The sequence below is a fragment of the Epinephelus moara genome, chromosome 5 (genome assembly GCF_006386435.1).
Source record: "Epinephelus moara isolate mb chromosome 5, YSFRI_EMoa_1.0, whole genome shotgun sequence".
In the NCBI taxonomy this organism is placed as follows: domain Eukaryota; kingdom Metazoa; phylum Chordata; class Actinopteri; order Perciformes; family Serranidae; genus Epinephelus; species Epinephelus moara.
The window spans coordinates 41,443,936-41,458,160 of record NC_065510.1 but is presented as its reverse complement, the minus strand read 5'-3'; the positions used below and the strand labels follow the sequence as shown (position 1 = coordinate 41,458,160).

At 41.2% G+C, this 14,225-nt stretch overlaps 1 protein-coding gene across 1 annotated transcript; it reads right to left on the bottom strand.

Annotated features, from left to right (window-relative positions):
• Positions 1 to 3,509: 3,509 nt before the first annotated feature.
• On the bottom strand, positions 3,510 to 12,080 carry gstt1b (glutathione S-transferase theta 1b). The gene is made up of 5 exons (XM_050044996.1): positions 11,852 to 12,080; positions 7,424 to 7,511; positions 6,888 to 7,038; positions 4,991 to 5,167; positions 3,510 to 3,745 (listed from the first exon to the last, which is right to left on the bottom strand). The coding sequence occupies exons 1-5, from the start codon at positions 11,961 to 11,963 to the stop codon at positions 3,548 to 3,550; spliced, it is 726 nt and encodes a 241-aa protein (XP_049900953.1). The 5' UTR covers positions 11,964 to 12,080; the 3' UTR covers positions 3,510 to 3,547.
• Between the last annotated feature and the right edge of the window lie 2,145 nt (positions 12,081 to 14,225).

Here is a 14,225-nt window from a genome sequence, read left to right as displayed (position 1 = left end):
TACACCCCAAACCTAAAAAAGAACCAAAATATAGCCTGGCCGTATCGGAGTTAAGACATATAAACTCATGTAGATTAAGAACACAAGCTCTGACAGCTTTGAAACTTCACATAATTGTGGTCAGGAAGTTGCTTCACCTACTAGAAAAACCTGGATGTGAATATCTTGATGTGTGTAACATATATATAGAGACCCATGAACACTTGCCTAAAATAAGTGGACATGCAAAAAAAGAATATCTATGCAGAATGTTCTCATTTACTTTGTAGTTGCTTGGCCAGAGATTGTCATAGAAACACATATGATGGCTTGTTGGAAAGGTGGGGCTGTGCTGAATCCAGTGGTACCAAATATGTGAATATAACATGCATAGTCAGTGTGTTATATCACTAAATGTATGAAGTGTCCCAAATGAAGGAAAGTGAAACATTGACATAATCAAGTCTCCAAAGCCCATTATCAATGGTGAGAAGAATCTTGACCAATTCAGTGTTACTGCTGTAGTATCTGACGTGCCACATGTTATGTGATGACTGGATCTGTTATGATCAGTTAGGGGCCCAGGTCAAGACTTTATTATGGCCTAGGTCAAGGATAGATAAGCTAGTTTGAAAGGTTGGATTCCATCTTGATTGTCTCTCTGTCACCTGTCACATTTTGTCTCAAAGTTCACAAAAACAACCGAACTCTATATAGGCATGGTATTTGGAGCTGATATTCAGAGCAGGTCATATTGGCTTCGAACACTCTCACAGGCAATCTAGATGCTTGATTTGATGCTATACTTCTTGTAATAAACCTTTTCTGTATACAAGCAAGACGGTGTCAGCGGAGTCTCCTTCATCACCTTCACATCATCGCTATGTAATAAACGACACTGCAAACTAAGTAAGTCACTTGAGGTTAGTGCTGCCTATATGTATGATGCATTTCATAAATGGTAGGTTCATATAACACCTTTTACTATATAGTTCCTATGGAAACAAAGATTGAAATTGAAAGGAGACAAGAAGGCGACATCTTTACAATACAGGTGGGTGATGTCTCTAACTTCTTTAGGTGCTGGTGCCTTCTGGAACATGATAGGTTCAACTGACCCATCTTCTCTGAGCCTCCATCCTCTACCAACTGGGTTCCAGAGATGAGGCTTGGCCAGGTGGCTGTGATGCCACACTGCTGTTTGGTATAAGGCTCTTAACACATGTTGCTGGAAGGCATCTTCTGCTGGGGGTAGATTTGCTGCCGATGAATCTGTGGTAGATCACGTGAGGTCGTGGCGTGCAGGTAAACACTCACAAAGAGCTGCTCCAAGCTTCTGAGCGATTGTACAAACTGGGACAAACACTCTTTGTGAGTGTTTACCTGCATGCCACGACCTCACGGGTTGTGATACCACACGTAGTTTGTACAGAATTGGGAAGACCACTGCCTTCACAAGACTGAAGACCCATCTGACTGAGCTAAAGGAAATGGCCAAGTTTGGACTGTCTGAAAGCCTCGAAGCAGCTTTGCCTGTGGCAAGACAGTATGCCCTCCTCCTGTATGGCCAAAAGAAAAAGGAGAATGGCCGTCCTTGCACCAACCTAGATGAGCTGAGGTACACACTAGCATCTACCACAGATTCATCGGCAGCAAATCTACCCCCAACAGAAGATGCCTTCCAGCAACATGTGTTAAGAGCCTTATACCAAACAGCGGTGTGGCGTCACAGCCACCTGGCCAAGCCTCATCTCTGGAACCCAGTTAGTAGAGGATGTAGGCTCACAGAAGATGGGTCAGTTGAACCTGTCATGTTCCAGAAGGCACCAGCACCTTAAGAAGTTAGAGACATCACCCACCTGTATTGTAAAGATGGAAAGTGCAATGACACAAGCAAATGCCAGTGTCTTTCAGTGGGCTTGACATGCACTGAGTTTTGTTCTTGCTCTTTCCCAGACTGCCCAAATATGACCCACTTTGTCACTTAAGATAATGTGGATGAGTGACAGTGAGGACTACACAGCCTATGAAAAACACCAGCCAAAGAGCTGGAGTTTAGTGTGAGGAGAGGGGTCATTCCTCCTCAGAGAGTTTTGTTTATAGTTTTATTAAAAGGATCATCAAGGCAAAACTACAATCCTGTCTCCTTGTCGCCTTCTTGTCTCCCTTCAATTTCAATCTTTGTTTCCATAGGAACTATATAGTAAAAGGTGTCATATGAACCTACCATTTATGAAATGCATCATACATATAGGCAGCACTAACCTCAAATGACTTACTTAGTTTGCAGTAACACTGAATTGGTCAAGGTTCTTCTCACCATTGATAATGGGCTTTGGAGACTTGATTATGTCAATGTTTCACTTTCCTTCATTTGGGACACTTCATACATTTAGTGATATAACACACTGACTATGCATGTTATATTCACATATTTGGTACCACTGGATTCAGCACAGCCCCACCTTTCCAACAAGCCATCATATGTGTTTCTATGACAATCCCTGGCCAAGCAACTACAAAGTAAATGAGAACATTCTGCATAGATATTCTTTTTTTGCATGTCCGCTTATTTTAGGCAAGTGTTCATGGGTCTCTATATGTTACACACATCAAGATATTCACATCCAGGTTTTTCTAGTAGGTGAAGCAACTTCCTGACCACAATTATGTGAAGTTTCAAAGCTGTCAGAGCTTGTGTTCTTAATCTACATGAGTTTATATGTCTTAACTCCCATACAGCCAGGCTATATTTTGGTTCTTTTTTAGGTTTGGGGTGTATAACAATATGTATCAATTTAACAATGTTTGCAGTAAAATATTTAAACCTAAGAATCCATTTCATATATGGGAGACCTTAGAGATGAGGAAAAACATTGTTAGGTTTTGTTCTACCTCCGGTAGGGGTATCTCAAAAACTAAAGCCCTTTTTGACAGTTTGTCACTAGCCTAATAGAGTCGGAGCGTGCTCTTCCGGACAAACTACACAGTTGCACCATTTCTAAATCACCCTCAGCATTATTTTCTGCATTATATTTAGTGTAAAAAAAGTTTTCAGATATGTGCATATCGGAAAACATATATGCTGTTCCCGATCCCAGTGGCAAATATCTGCCAATAAAATCGGCCAACCTATAATCCTCTGGGCTCTAAAAGAGAGCCAAGTCTCTGTCAGGAGAAAGTACTATCACTTGATTTGCATTCATCACAGATTAGAGAAACAGAGGAGTAATTGTTTTATTTTTTATATGACATTGGAATAAAGAAAATGGTGAATCACTTTGAACTGAATTAACCTGTGTTTATTGAACTATGAATACAGGAAATTGCTGTCCTCCTTCCTAACACAGTTTACAGATACAGAATCCTTAGACAAGTAATCCACTAATTTGGCAATAAGCTTCTTACTCTCTGGCACAATAGAAAGCAATTCAAAAAGAGTGTGTCTCTCACAGAAGGGGTCTAACTGGGGTATGTTTTCCTTCACAAAGTGTCATAGTTGCATATAAGGGAAAAAAATGAGAGTGAGGTAGATTTTACTTGAAGCTTTATTGACCAAATCGCCTCTTCACATGAATAACTTGAGAATCTTGGGCTTGAAGAACTCCATCTTGCTGCCATCTATCAGTTTCGCAGTCTCCTGGGCCCCAAGGATGGGCTTGTGGGCCTCATCAAACAGCTCCTGTCCAATGGCAGCCTGGACTCTGTCCCGCCACGCGCTTAGCTTGGGTCTCCCCTCAAACACATCCAGGCCAGAGCCAACAGGCTGTCAGTGAGAGAATCACATAGAAGGCCAGTTAATGTGGAACAAGCCAACTATTCTCTATCCCCTGGGACGACTAACCCAAAACATTCCTTATGAATGCATAAGTATGAATACCAGTCCCTTAAGTATACAACACCCAATTTTGCACTGTAGCTGATAGGCTTCCAACTTTTCAGGGTGGATCACAACACAGAGCTCTCTGGCAAATCAAAAGGTTAAGTACATATTTGTTTTTACATTAACAGTGGCTGGTGTAATGACGTGACAGTGATTTTGCAGCACTGTTCTCCTGATCTGGATTTTTATTATATTAACTGCAAACCCTTCTATTGCCCCCGTGAGTTTGTTTCATTCAAACCGGTCTGTGTTTTGATTCCACCTCAAACTAACTTACAGAAAGCACAGCACACACTCGCTCTCTGTGTGTGGAGCAGACAAAGCTGAACTCCTTAGTTATCATCCTCGGCCTTTTAACAAAGGTGATCTCAGCTATGAACTCTCTGAATGCAGACAGTTTGTTAAATGCCGAACCAGGACCAGAACACTGAAGTCAGCAGTGCCTATCACACCATCCCTCGTGCTACACTGGGACACTTTGACTGCCTGATTCTTTTTTTTGTCCACTTGATTCCTGCATACAGGCAGAAATAATCCTGATTACAGTCCCATGGTTGAATGCCTCCGCACACCAGTCAATTTTCTCTTACAGTTCACATCCATGTCTGTGCAAACATGGATGCTTCACACACATCTTCAACCCATCACCACAGAAGATCTATACAATCAGCACAGTTTCAAGGTGGACACCCAAGATTAGTGTCACCAATTAAGTATCTGACCAAATATTTCCCCTTCTGTTCCTGAGATATGATGTTGAAGAATGGCCAGAAAAGTGTTTTATGCAGAAAATTATGATGTCACAGTGAAGTTGACCTTTGACCTTTTGGATATAAAATGACATTAAGTCATTACTTTAGCCTATTAGACATTTGTGTGAAGCTGTGTGCCAAATTTGAAGAGATTCCCATTCTTGAGAGTTCTTGTTCACAAGGATAGGATGGATGAAGGCGCAACTCAAAAACACAATGCCTCCGGCCACAGCGAGCACTGTCGCAGAGGCATAAAAACACATTCCAACAGGTTGGCAGCAATGTAACAGGCTCAGTGTGCAAAAACAGTGGCATGGGCCTTGATTCAGTCTCTGATTTTGGGCCATTTTGACTGCAGAAAAACTTTTCTGCTCACCTGCATAATCTCCACAATGGCAACCAGGTCAGCTAGTGAGATTTGATCTCCTGCAATGAAGGGCCTGTCCTGGATGAACTTTTCTTCGATGAGTTCCAGTGAGCCATTCAGGTCCTCCAAGGCCGCGTCCAGCTTGTCCTGTGGGACGTCGACACCCATAATCTTGGGAATCAAAACCTACAGCACAAACACAAGATTTCAATTTAAATCTCCAGGAAGTACACGTGAAAAAACATATTACTCAACTCTGACAATGAGCTTGTTCTTGATACAAAATGTTTGAATCACTTTTCAGGGGAAGATGAAAGCAGATACTGAGCAGTTTGTGTGACTGCTTTTCCTGAGAGACGGCCAAGGAAACCAGTAAATATGCAGTATTCAACCTTGTAACTTCCCGAGACTGCATGAAAACAAAAGTCAGAGGGTTCAGCTTGTCAGCACCCTGTCTAGAAGAAGGTTAACTCTTTCCTCACACTCATGAAGTCATCACCATAATCACAGCAGGGTTTTGCTGGGCCAATACAATACATTAACTGAAAGTGCACAACGGCAGCTGGATGTGGGCGACAGGTGTGACCAAATTATCATAGTGTAATGAAGTAATATAAAATAACTACAATTACCGCCCCGCGGTTGTAACAGTCAAGTTTCTCTTACAGTTTAGATCCATGTCTCTGAAAACGTGGATGCTTCACACCCATTGTACATGTTCCTCTGTTCCTGAGTTATGACGTTAAGTACTGGGCAGAAAAGAGTTTTTATGCAGAACATTATGATGTCATAGTGAAGTTTACCTTTGACCTTTTGGATATAAAATGTAATCACTTAATTTTTGATCCTATTAGACATCTGTATGAAGTTTTTTCATAACTAGCATATGAATTCCTATGACCAAAAAAATATTATGTGAGGTCACACTGACCTTGACCTTTGTCCTTTGACCACAAAATTCTAATCAATCTATTCTTCAGTCCAAGTGACCGTTTGTGTCGAATTTAAAGAAATTCCCTTAAGGGGTTCTTGAGAAACCACATTCACAAGAATGAGATAGATGCAAGGTCACAATGACCTTGACCTTTGACCACAGAAATCCAATCAGTTCATTGCTGAGTCCAAGTGAACATTTGTGCCAAATTTGAAGAAATTCCCTTGAGGCACTCTTGAGATATTGTGTTCACAAGGATGGGATGCCAGTAGCTGCCAGTAGCCTTTAAGAGCAGGGAATTCAATTAATTTGTCTCAGTCTACAGCTAGCTAACTGTGTATGAAGCATGCAACATGCTCCGAACTGTTTCTTTATTTGTGTTGTTTTTTATTTAAACATGCGACAGGATCATCACTGAATGTTGCTGAATAATGATGAAAGCCCATGTGGGGTCATCGCATCTCGGTTGGAGGCATTCGGGCACGCTTAGACCCGATTCTGGAGACAGTTCATCTTGAGCTCAAATCAACACAACTGAGTGTGTTTAAACTGGTTATGGAAACACAAATCAATATGGCATGGTTGACTATGCGCAGCCAAAATATTGGAAAAGCCCTATACGATGTGCTATGATGTCAAGTGGCTCATGCCAACCACACAGCTAATGCGCACTGCAACTCTATCATCCATTGTTTATTGCCCTAGTTATGACTTAACTTCCAAACTAGTTAGCTTATGCCCAAAGTTGTTGTGGTCATGATTGAATTACAAACTAACTATTAGTAACTAAGCCTGTGGTTTAGACTTTACACCTTAACTCAGGAGAGAACTCATACACAGCGAGTGCAACCCAGTGCTGATGTTTTCCTTCCAGCTGACTTCATTCCTCTGTCACTCACTGTGGAGGAAAGCTGAAGATAATAACCAATGCTTTAACAAGCAGGAGACCATGACAGGTGTCAGTGAACTTACCCGCAGCCAGAAAATCCTTGATCCATGCCAGCGAATGGCACTGTGCTGCCATGACAGATACTCATTGACACATGCACGCTGCTGGAGGTCAGCTGGGTACCAGAAGTCTGGAGTCTTAAACTTCTGAGCCAGATACAGCAGGATGGCAATGCTGCAGAGTCAAACAGAACTGATGGCTACCACACAGAACACATGGGTTTATACAGGGCTGTTACTGTTTAAAGTCCCCTCAATTCAAACTCAAAAATGTGTTTTTCTTCTGTTTATGTCTCCTAAATTGTCTGACCTTGACTATACTGACTTGTGTCTGTGCAAAGTTTTTCCCCAGACAGATGTTTTTAAACATTAAAAATGCAACACCAAGTGCTTCACAAAATAAAAAACAATGAAAAACCCCACATATAACACACACACACACACACACACACACACACAAACACACATACAGCACTGACTAACTGTCAGTATAGTAACATGGCAGGGTACTGAGTCACCAGGTGAGGAAGATTTAAATAAAAGCTGATTTAAATAATCACCTTTCAGCCAGGCAGAAGTCTCCGTCTCGCAGAGCAGGAACTTTTCTGATCAAGCTTATCTTCCCAAACTCTTCTGAGAACTGCTCACCTGAAACCAACACATGCAGCAAAAATTACGATTTCAGTCTGGAATTATTAATAGCTGTTTACAAAGCCACTACATGCTGGTCTGCGTATGAAGCTACTGACTGATAGGGCTAAACTGAAACCTCCATATACTTTTAGTGCTGGCTACTTCAGATTCGTAGTCTTTTTACAATCAGGGTCAAGACCCAAACCTCAACACTTGCTTGGTACTGACTGAATTGTGTCCATGGCATGAAGTGAGGAAAACTGTCCAGTACTAAAAATACTTAAAAAGTAAATTTGTTTTCTTTTATATCCTCTTAATAATCTAGTGATGAAAGATTTATCTTGGGACCACAGCTGGGCAATATATCAATGTTATATCAACACCAGCCACCAGGGGGTGATGGTGTTTTGTATGTCTAATGTGGACACAGAAGTAAGTAGCCCTGGGCAATATATCAATATTATATCAATATTGAGATGTGTGTTGTCTTTTCCTGGTGTTAAAGGCTGCATAATCGTAAAGTGATGTAATTTTCTGAACTTACCAGACTGACTCGCTGTTCTATTATTTGCCTTTACCTTGGTAATCAGGGCTTGACGCTAACTTTTTTCCCAAGGAGCACATGTGCTCCTAAGTTGAAAAAGTAAGGAGCGCGCAAAGAACTTTAGGGGCACAATGTAAATTGATCAAATAATGTGTTTTCTATAATAAACGTGATGCAAATAGACATTTACAAGCAAAATTATTTAATGAATTTGTATACAAAATGTACAGAAAGGTAAAATCATCCGGTTTTGAAAAAGTATTGCAATTTAATTTTGTCTTTAATGTTATTATCTTATATATATTATCTTTGCAATATGATTATCTTATATAATGTTATTACTATCCTAAAACATTCTCCAGGTCCTCTGAAACTCTGCAGGACTTAAGCCTCTTTCACACAGAGCTTTCGCGGCGCCCACCGCGGGGTAGGGCGCAGAGGACAGGATTTGGGGGAGTACAGGCTCGTTCAGGAGCTACAGCTCCATGGTGACCGCTTCCGGGTCTACTTCAGGCTCTTCTCTGCTATTGGACGCGCGGCGCCGAGGTGTCGTCACAGCGCGTTGCGGTGAAATTAAAAAAATTTCAATTCGAGCGCAGGCTGGCGGCGCGCGCCGCTCAGCTCGGCGGCAGAGCGGTGCGCTCTTGCGCCGCGGTAGCACATACACAATGAATGGGTTCGTCGGCGGAGGTCTGCGCTTTGCGCGCTCTGTGTGAAAAGGGCTTTATTTCCACCCTGCCCAGCAGCGGTACCGTGGCGAACGGTCCCTAAAGGCCTCTACACATGATCAGCTGTAAAACCGCTTTGCGCTGGCTGTCCCATTGTTTGTCTATGGAGAGGGCAGCAACGCCTGACAAAGCGGCACCGCTACCCTTGGCGTCGCGCACCGCTCTGATTTTCCGCCCGAGCGCTGCGCTCAGAGTTGAAATTATTTGAACTACGGGGAGAACGGAGCAGGCTTCCCCGGAGATCCACCCGGTCCATCTCCTCCACACTTTGACTCAGGCTATTTCCACGCTGCCAACAGTGGGACTTATATTCATTGTGCCGACAGTGGCTTGGAAAACCGCCCATAACTGTGTCACACGGGGAAGAGGGAAGAGGGAAGGCGGCTGGAGTTCCTTCAACATTTGCGGTTAGATTATCATATTTTTTATTGACAAAAATATAGGCTGCTTCAGCTGATTATTTCATGCGCACATGTGCCCCTAAATATTTTTTACAGTTCGCACACACCTATTTTTAGTCGCAAATGCGAGTGAAACGTTCGCACTGTCGAGCCCTGTTGGTAATATCCACATTATTGATGATTGTTTATTAAGCACCATTAGTCAGCCCTACAACATTGCCGAGATATTGATATTGAGGTATCTGGTCAAAAATATTGCGATATTTGAAGTTCTCCATATCGCCCAGCCCTACAAGGGACCCCTTGAGGGGCTGAGGTATCAAAAGTATTATTTTGGTATCCATACCAAAACAAAGGTATTGGCACTAAAGAAATTCAAACAATACTCAGCCCTGTTTATATTTGTTTGAGAAATTTCCTGTTTTAAATAAACTTTTTTAAAATGATTTTCCAGCCTGTTACCCTCATGAACGGCGGCTTTGTTAAATGAAAGAAAGGTTTGTATAGAAAAAGGTGCATTTAAATATACCAATATTGAAATGAAACTCTAATATAAAAAACGTTCAAATGATATCCATCCATATTAATTTGTTTTTTAATGTACAAAATATTAAGAGACATACCTGTAAAACTTCAGTAGCCCGAGCTATTATTTGCTTAAATCACTGAACTCAACAGGCCTATATTTTGGACAGGCGTCTATATGGGACGGGCATTGAACTCCTTTCACACAAAACTGCTGCTTTGCAAAGATCAGGAGATACAATCAAATTGTTTATTCAAACCAGTATGAATATAACTTGTATAAAAATAAGGCTTCAGATAAAGTATCTATAATGAATCATTCATTTGATCTAGCTCCAACAGCACATCAGAGAGAGAGTGAATTACAGCACTCAGGGATTACAGCACCCCACATACCGACACAACACCACTTTATCCTGTTAAAACAATACTCACAACTTGGATTCATTTTAATGAAAAACCTTTTTGATTCTTTTGATTGGTGGCAGCGTACGGACTAAAGGAATATGAATAACTTACAGGGTAATTGAGGAATGGACACATAATTTGAGGTAGTCAACAACCTGGTTTTACACATCTAAAGAAATTCTACAAAAAAAAGAATCTGCTTGACCTCTAATTGCAACAGGCATTTATTTGTCAAAATGTGGAGCAACACTGGTCTAGTACAAGGGACTAGGCTTTTAATTGAAGTTTTAAGGTAATTAGAAAACACTTGAGAAGCTATAACTAAACTATGTGAACATCTCCTGATGCTGCCAAGCCAATATGTACTGCATGTGCCTTTGACTTTATCATTTCAGCTGGACATTGCATATGACCAGTAGCATAAGGAAGTTACTACAGGCCCCAGTGCACAATATATGACTGGCCCAAGCATGTATCGTTTCAACACATGATCACAGAGACATTGGACAACATCAACATACATATCCCCAGCAGTCATCATTGCATATGAGAGTATTACTTTGTTATAGACTGCTACTGAGTATTTTTTAAAAAATAAAAAACTATGATGTAGATAGTTTTGCCTTTTAAGGACGTTAAATTTACTTATACAACAGTTAGTTCCGGCCCTGCAATCTGATTGGTCGAAAGACAGTAAAACTGTGACGATATTGGAGTACAACATCACGGTTATTTCACTGTGTATGTATCACTCCGTGTCACAGCTGATTGCAATCAACAATCAAATCAAAACTGATGGTTAGTGTCAGTTAGGTCAGCGGTTCCTACTGCCCCTCTGATTGGCTAGTAGTCATTGCCTTTTTTGGCTGGATTGGATAGGTTTAGGCATGAGGAATGAGATTGGTTAGGGTTAGTGTAAGAATGTCAGGGTAAGTCAATCGGAGGCAGAGTGAGGGCTCATTTATGCTCCCACATACTTCCATGCGTCCTTTACGTTGGCATGGATGTTAACCAATATATCCACCAGGGGGCAGCCCAGTGTCAAAAGTTTATGATAACAACAAACTCAAAAACAAACATGGTGACTGTGGAGGAGATATTGATAATGTACCTCTTGCATAAAAGACAAAAACAGGGACAGCGTTGTAGGAGGCGGTGGTCGGTGAGGCCGTTAAATACATCGCGACTGGAGGACGGAGAATTCTTTTCTCTAGTACTGCCGATGAGAGAAATTGAATTGTTATTTCTTCTTCGTGTCTCACTAGAGCTACGTATCGGGTAGTGACAGCAACACTGCCCCCACGGTTCCCGGTGGTACTGCTCCGTTTGGCCCGTATCCGTAAGCTTTATGGAAACGTGCAAAAATACAGACAAAATAAACACGGAGCACGGACATTTCACATTGAGCATAAATGAGCCTTGAGGCAGAGTAGGGCCTTTGCCATCCTTGGGGGAAAAAACTCGCCACCCCACGGGCCCCAGTGCAATCGCCCTTCCTGTTTACGCCCCTGCGTGTGACTGCAGAAAACCGTTTCTGTACAGCAGGTATAGCCCATGACTTATTCTCTGTCCTGCAGAGCAGCCTAAATCAGCTTCTGTTACACAAGAGAGCAACTAAAAGACAATAACTGTTACATTACTTGTTTGTGCAGCTCTGCTCTGAGCCCCAGTGTCTCGGCTCTGTCGCTAATACCTCAGGTTTACAAAAGAAAGCACGTTTTCTTCGTCTCTGTATAAACTTGAACTCACCGTCCATCAGCGAAACTTTTTTCACCTCAACAGGGATGTTGTTCTTTTTAGCGAAGATATAAACTGAGCGACAGGGCTGAGAGAAAAGGTCCAAATACAGCTCCAACGCCATTTTTGCTTCCGACGACACAAAGACTTTCTCTCTCTGTAACTTTACAGAGGCACCAAAGATGTTTTATTTTACTAAGATGGTTCACGTCTCTCCTATCTCAGCGTGAGACGGGTTGAGTGTTGGAGAAAACGGCCGTCCCCTTTACTATCTAAACTCTGACCCACAAACTTCAATTACACAAAGTGTGTCCTCTTTCAGGCTCTTTCATCAGCTTTTCTACAATATTAAACATAATCACGGATTATTTATTCACACTTAAAGGGGGTGTACACCTATTTTCAGAATTCATACATTTTGTTCCTATGGTCTAAGACAGTCAAAAAATATTAACAAATATAGACAACTAGAGTGCTAAAACTCAAATCTGTGATGTCATAGGGGGTAAAATCTGGTGCCGCTCCATAGACAATGAATTGGGAAAATTGTTACTGGTGACACTGAGAGCACCCGTCACCTGTAACAGTATATGGGTATATGAGTAGGTATAGACCAAATCACTGTTTATTGTTTAATTGCTTCGAAAATCCCTGTGTCAGTACATAAATACAAACGGCGCTGAGCAAACTCTGCTTCAATTAGTTAGTTTTTAGCCCCCTAAAACCAACCAAAAAAATTCCATTACAGTTTAAGTGTACACTATATATATATTTTTTTCCCCACTTAACCTTGCAGTTAGACAGCCTTTTCTGATGGGGAATTTGTTATATGTTATGTCAAAGCTACCAGACTATATTTACAAAAACAGTAATTTAACTAAGCAGAAAACTAGGTTGTTGCTTGGTCAACCGTGGTGTCGGTCCATTAGTGGTAAAGGTAAAGCGGAGCAAATATTCAAATGTAGGCCAGCGCACACTTACACTGACATGGATATTTTTTAGGTGGTTAAAATACCTTTTGCTGCAGCCCCGTCCACTACATTGTTGAGCATCTGCGGATTTGGTTAATCAAAAATGATAGCAAAGCAACATAGTATATAAACAAATCACAGCAGAGACGTCAGATAGGTTAACTATTTATCTTTAAACGTTACAGTTATGGCTGAAAATGACAACAGAAATAAACAGGTTTGTCAGTTTTACATAGCTCTTCAACTGTAATCAATTGCCAGGTGTCTACCCAGTAATGATTTTCATTAGTGTGACGTCATGGTTTGGTTTATATTTTCTATATCAGAACTGAGATTGCAATAGAATTTAGGTTCATTTGGGTATAAAAAGAAAACAAACATTGTTTGGGTCCACAAAATCAGGCTCCCAGTCCAGCGTTGACAGCTATTTTAGATTTAGTCTTAGTCTTGAAATGATGATGCTTATTAATTACAGTCACATTCTAGTAATTTTTATCCCTCATTGTTTTAGTTGATGAAAATTCAAAACATTTTAGTCAACTTTTAGTCAATATGTTTTCTGTGTTTTTTCATCTTTAAACTAATCAAGTTAGGCTAATTCATGTATCAGAATTTAGACTCAAAGTGACAGATTGTATAAGAATTGCATTTAGACCATTTTTTTTCTACAACTCATTTCTATACACTTACAAACTGTCATTTCTCCAGCAGTGTTTGACCGGTTTAAGGGGTGATTTACACGCACACACTTACTGATCATCATTTGAAAAACTCAACATCTCTCTATTCATGCTCTCAATCACTTCGACACCACAAATAACTAATCTGAGACAACTAGAGACAACTGTACCCAGGTTCACCATGGTAAACTCTGACTTATCCATCTCACTGTTAAGCAGAAAAATAACTTAATTAAAGCCTGAATTCTCTCTTCATCTGCAACATGTTAGTCTCGAGGTTGATTAAAATCGTGTCCTCTCACAGAGTTGGAGATTAAAACTAAACTTTCATCTCTGTTAGAGAAAACTGATCTGAGTTCAGACCACACTCACATATAACTGAGCCTCCTACCTGCCTGTCATACAGCATCAACCCATAGACAATCTGGACTGAGTGGAGTCCTGTGGGGATCAGCTGTAAAGTCCGGCGGCAGGTGGCTGCTTGCACTGCTGCCATTCAATGGCAAACTAGCGGAGCTAACTGCTAACAGCCACGGCTGCAACTGACAAACTCCACAAATCCACTCAACAGCTCCACCATCCACAGTCAGACACATGGCTGATTAATTCCTGCTGAATTACAGCTCACAACTCGCACCAACTGCTGACGCTGCTCCGGTGTGAGTGTTTTTGCTGGCTACTGAAACATCCTGGTGCAGACTATTTACTGGAGTTTGCCAGCCTGTTGTTCATGTG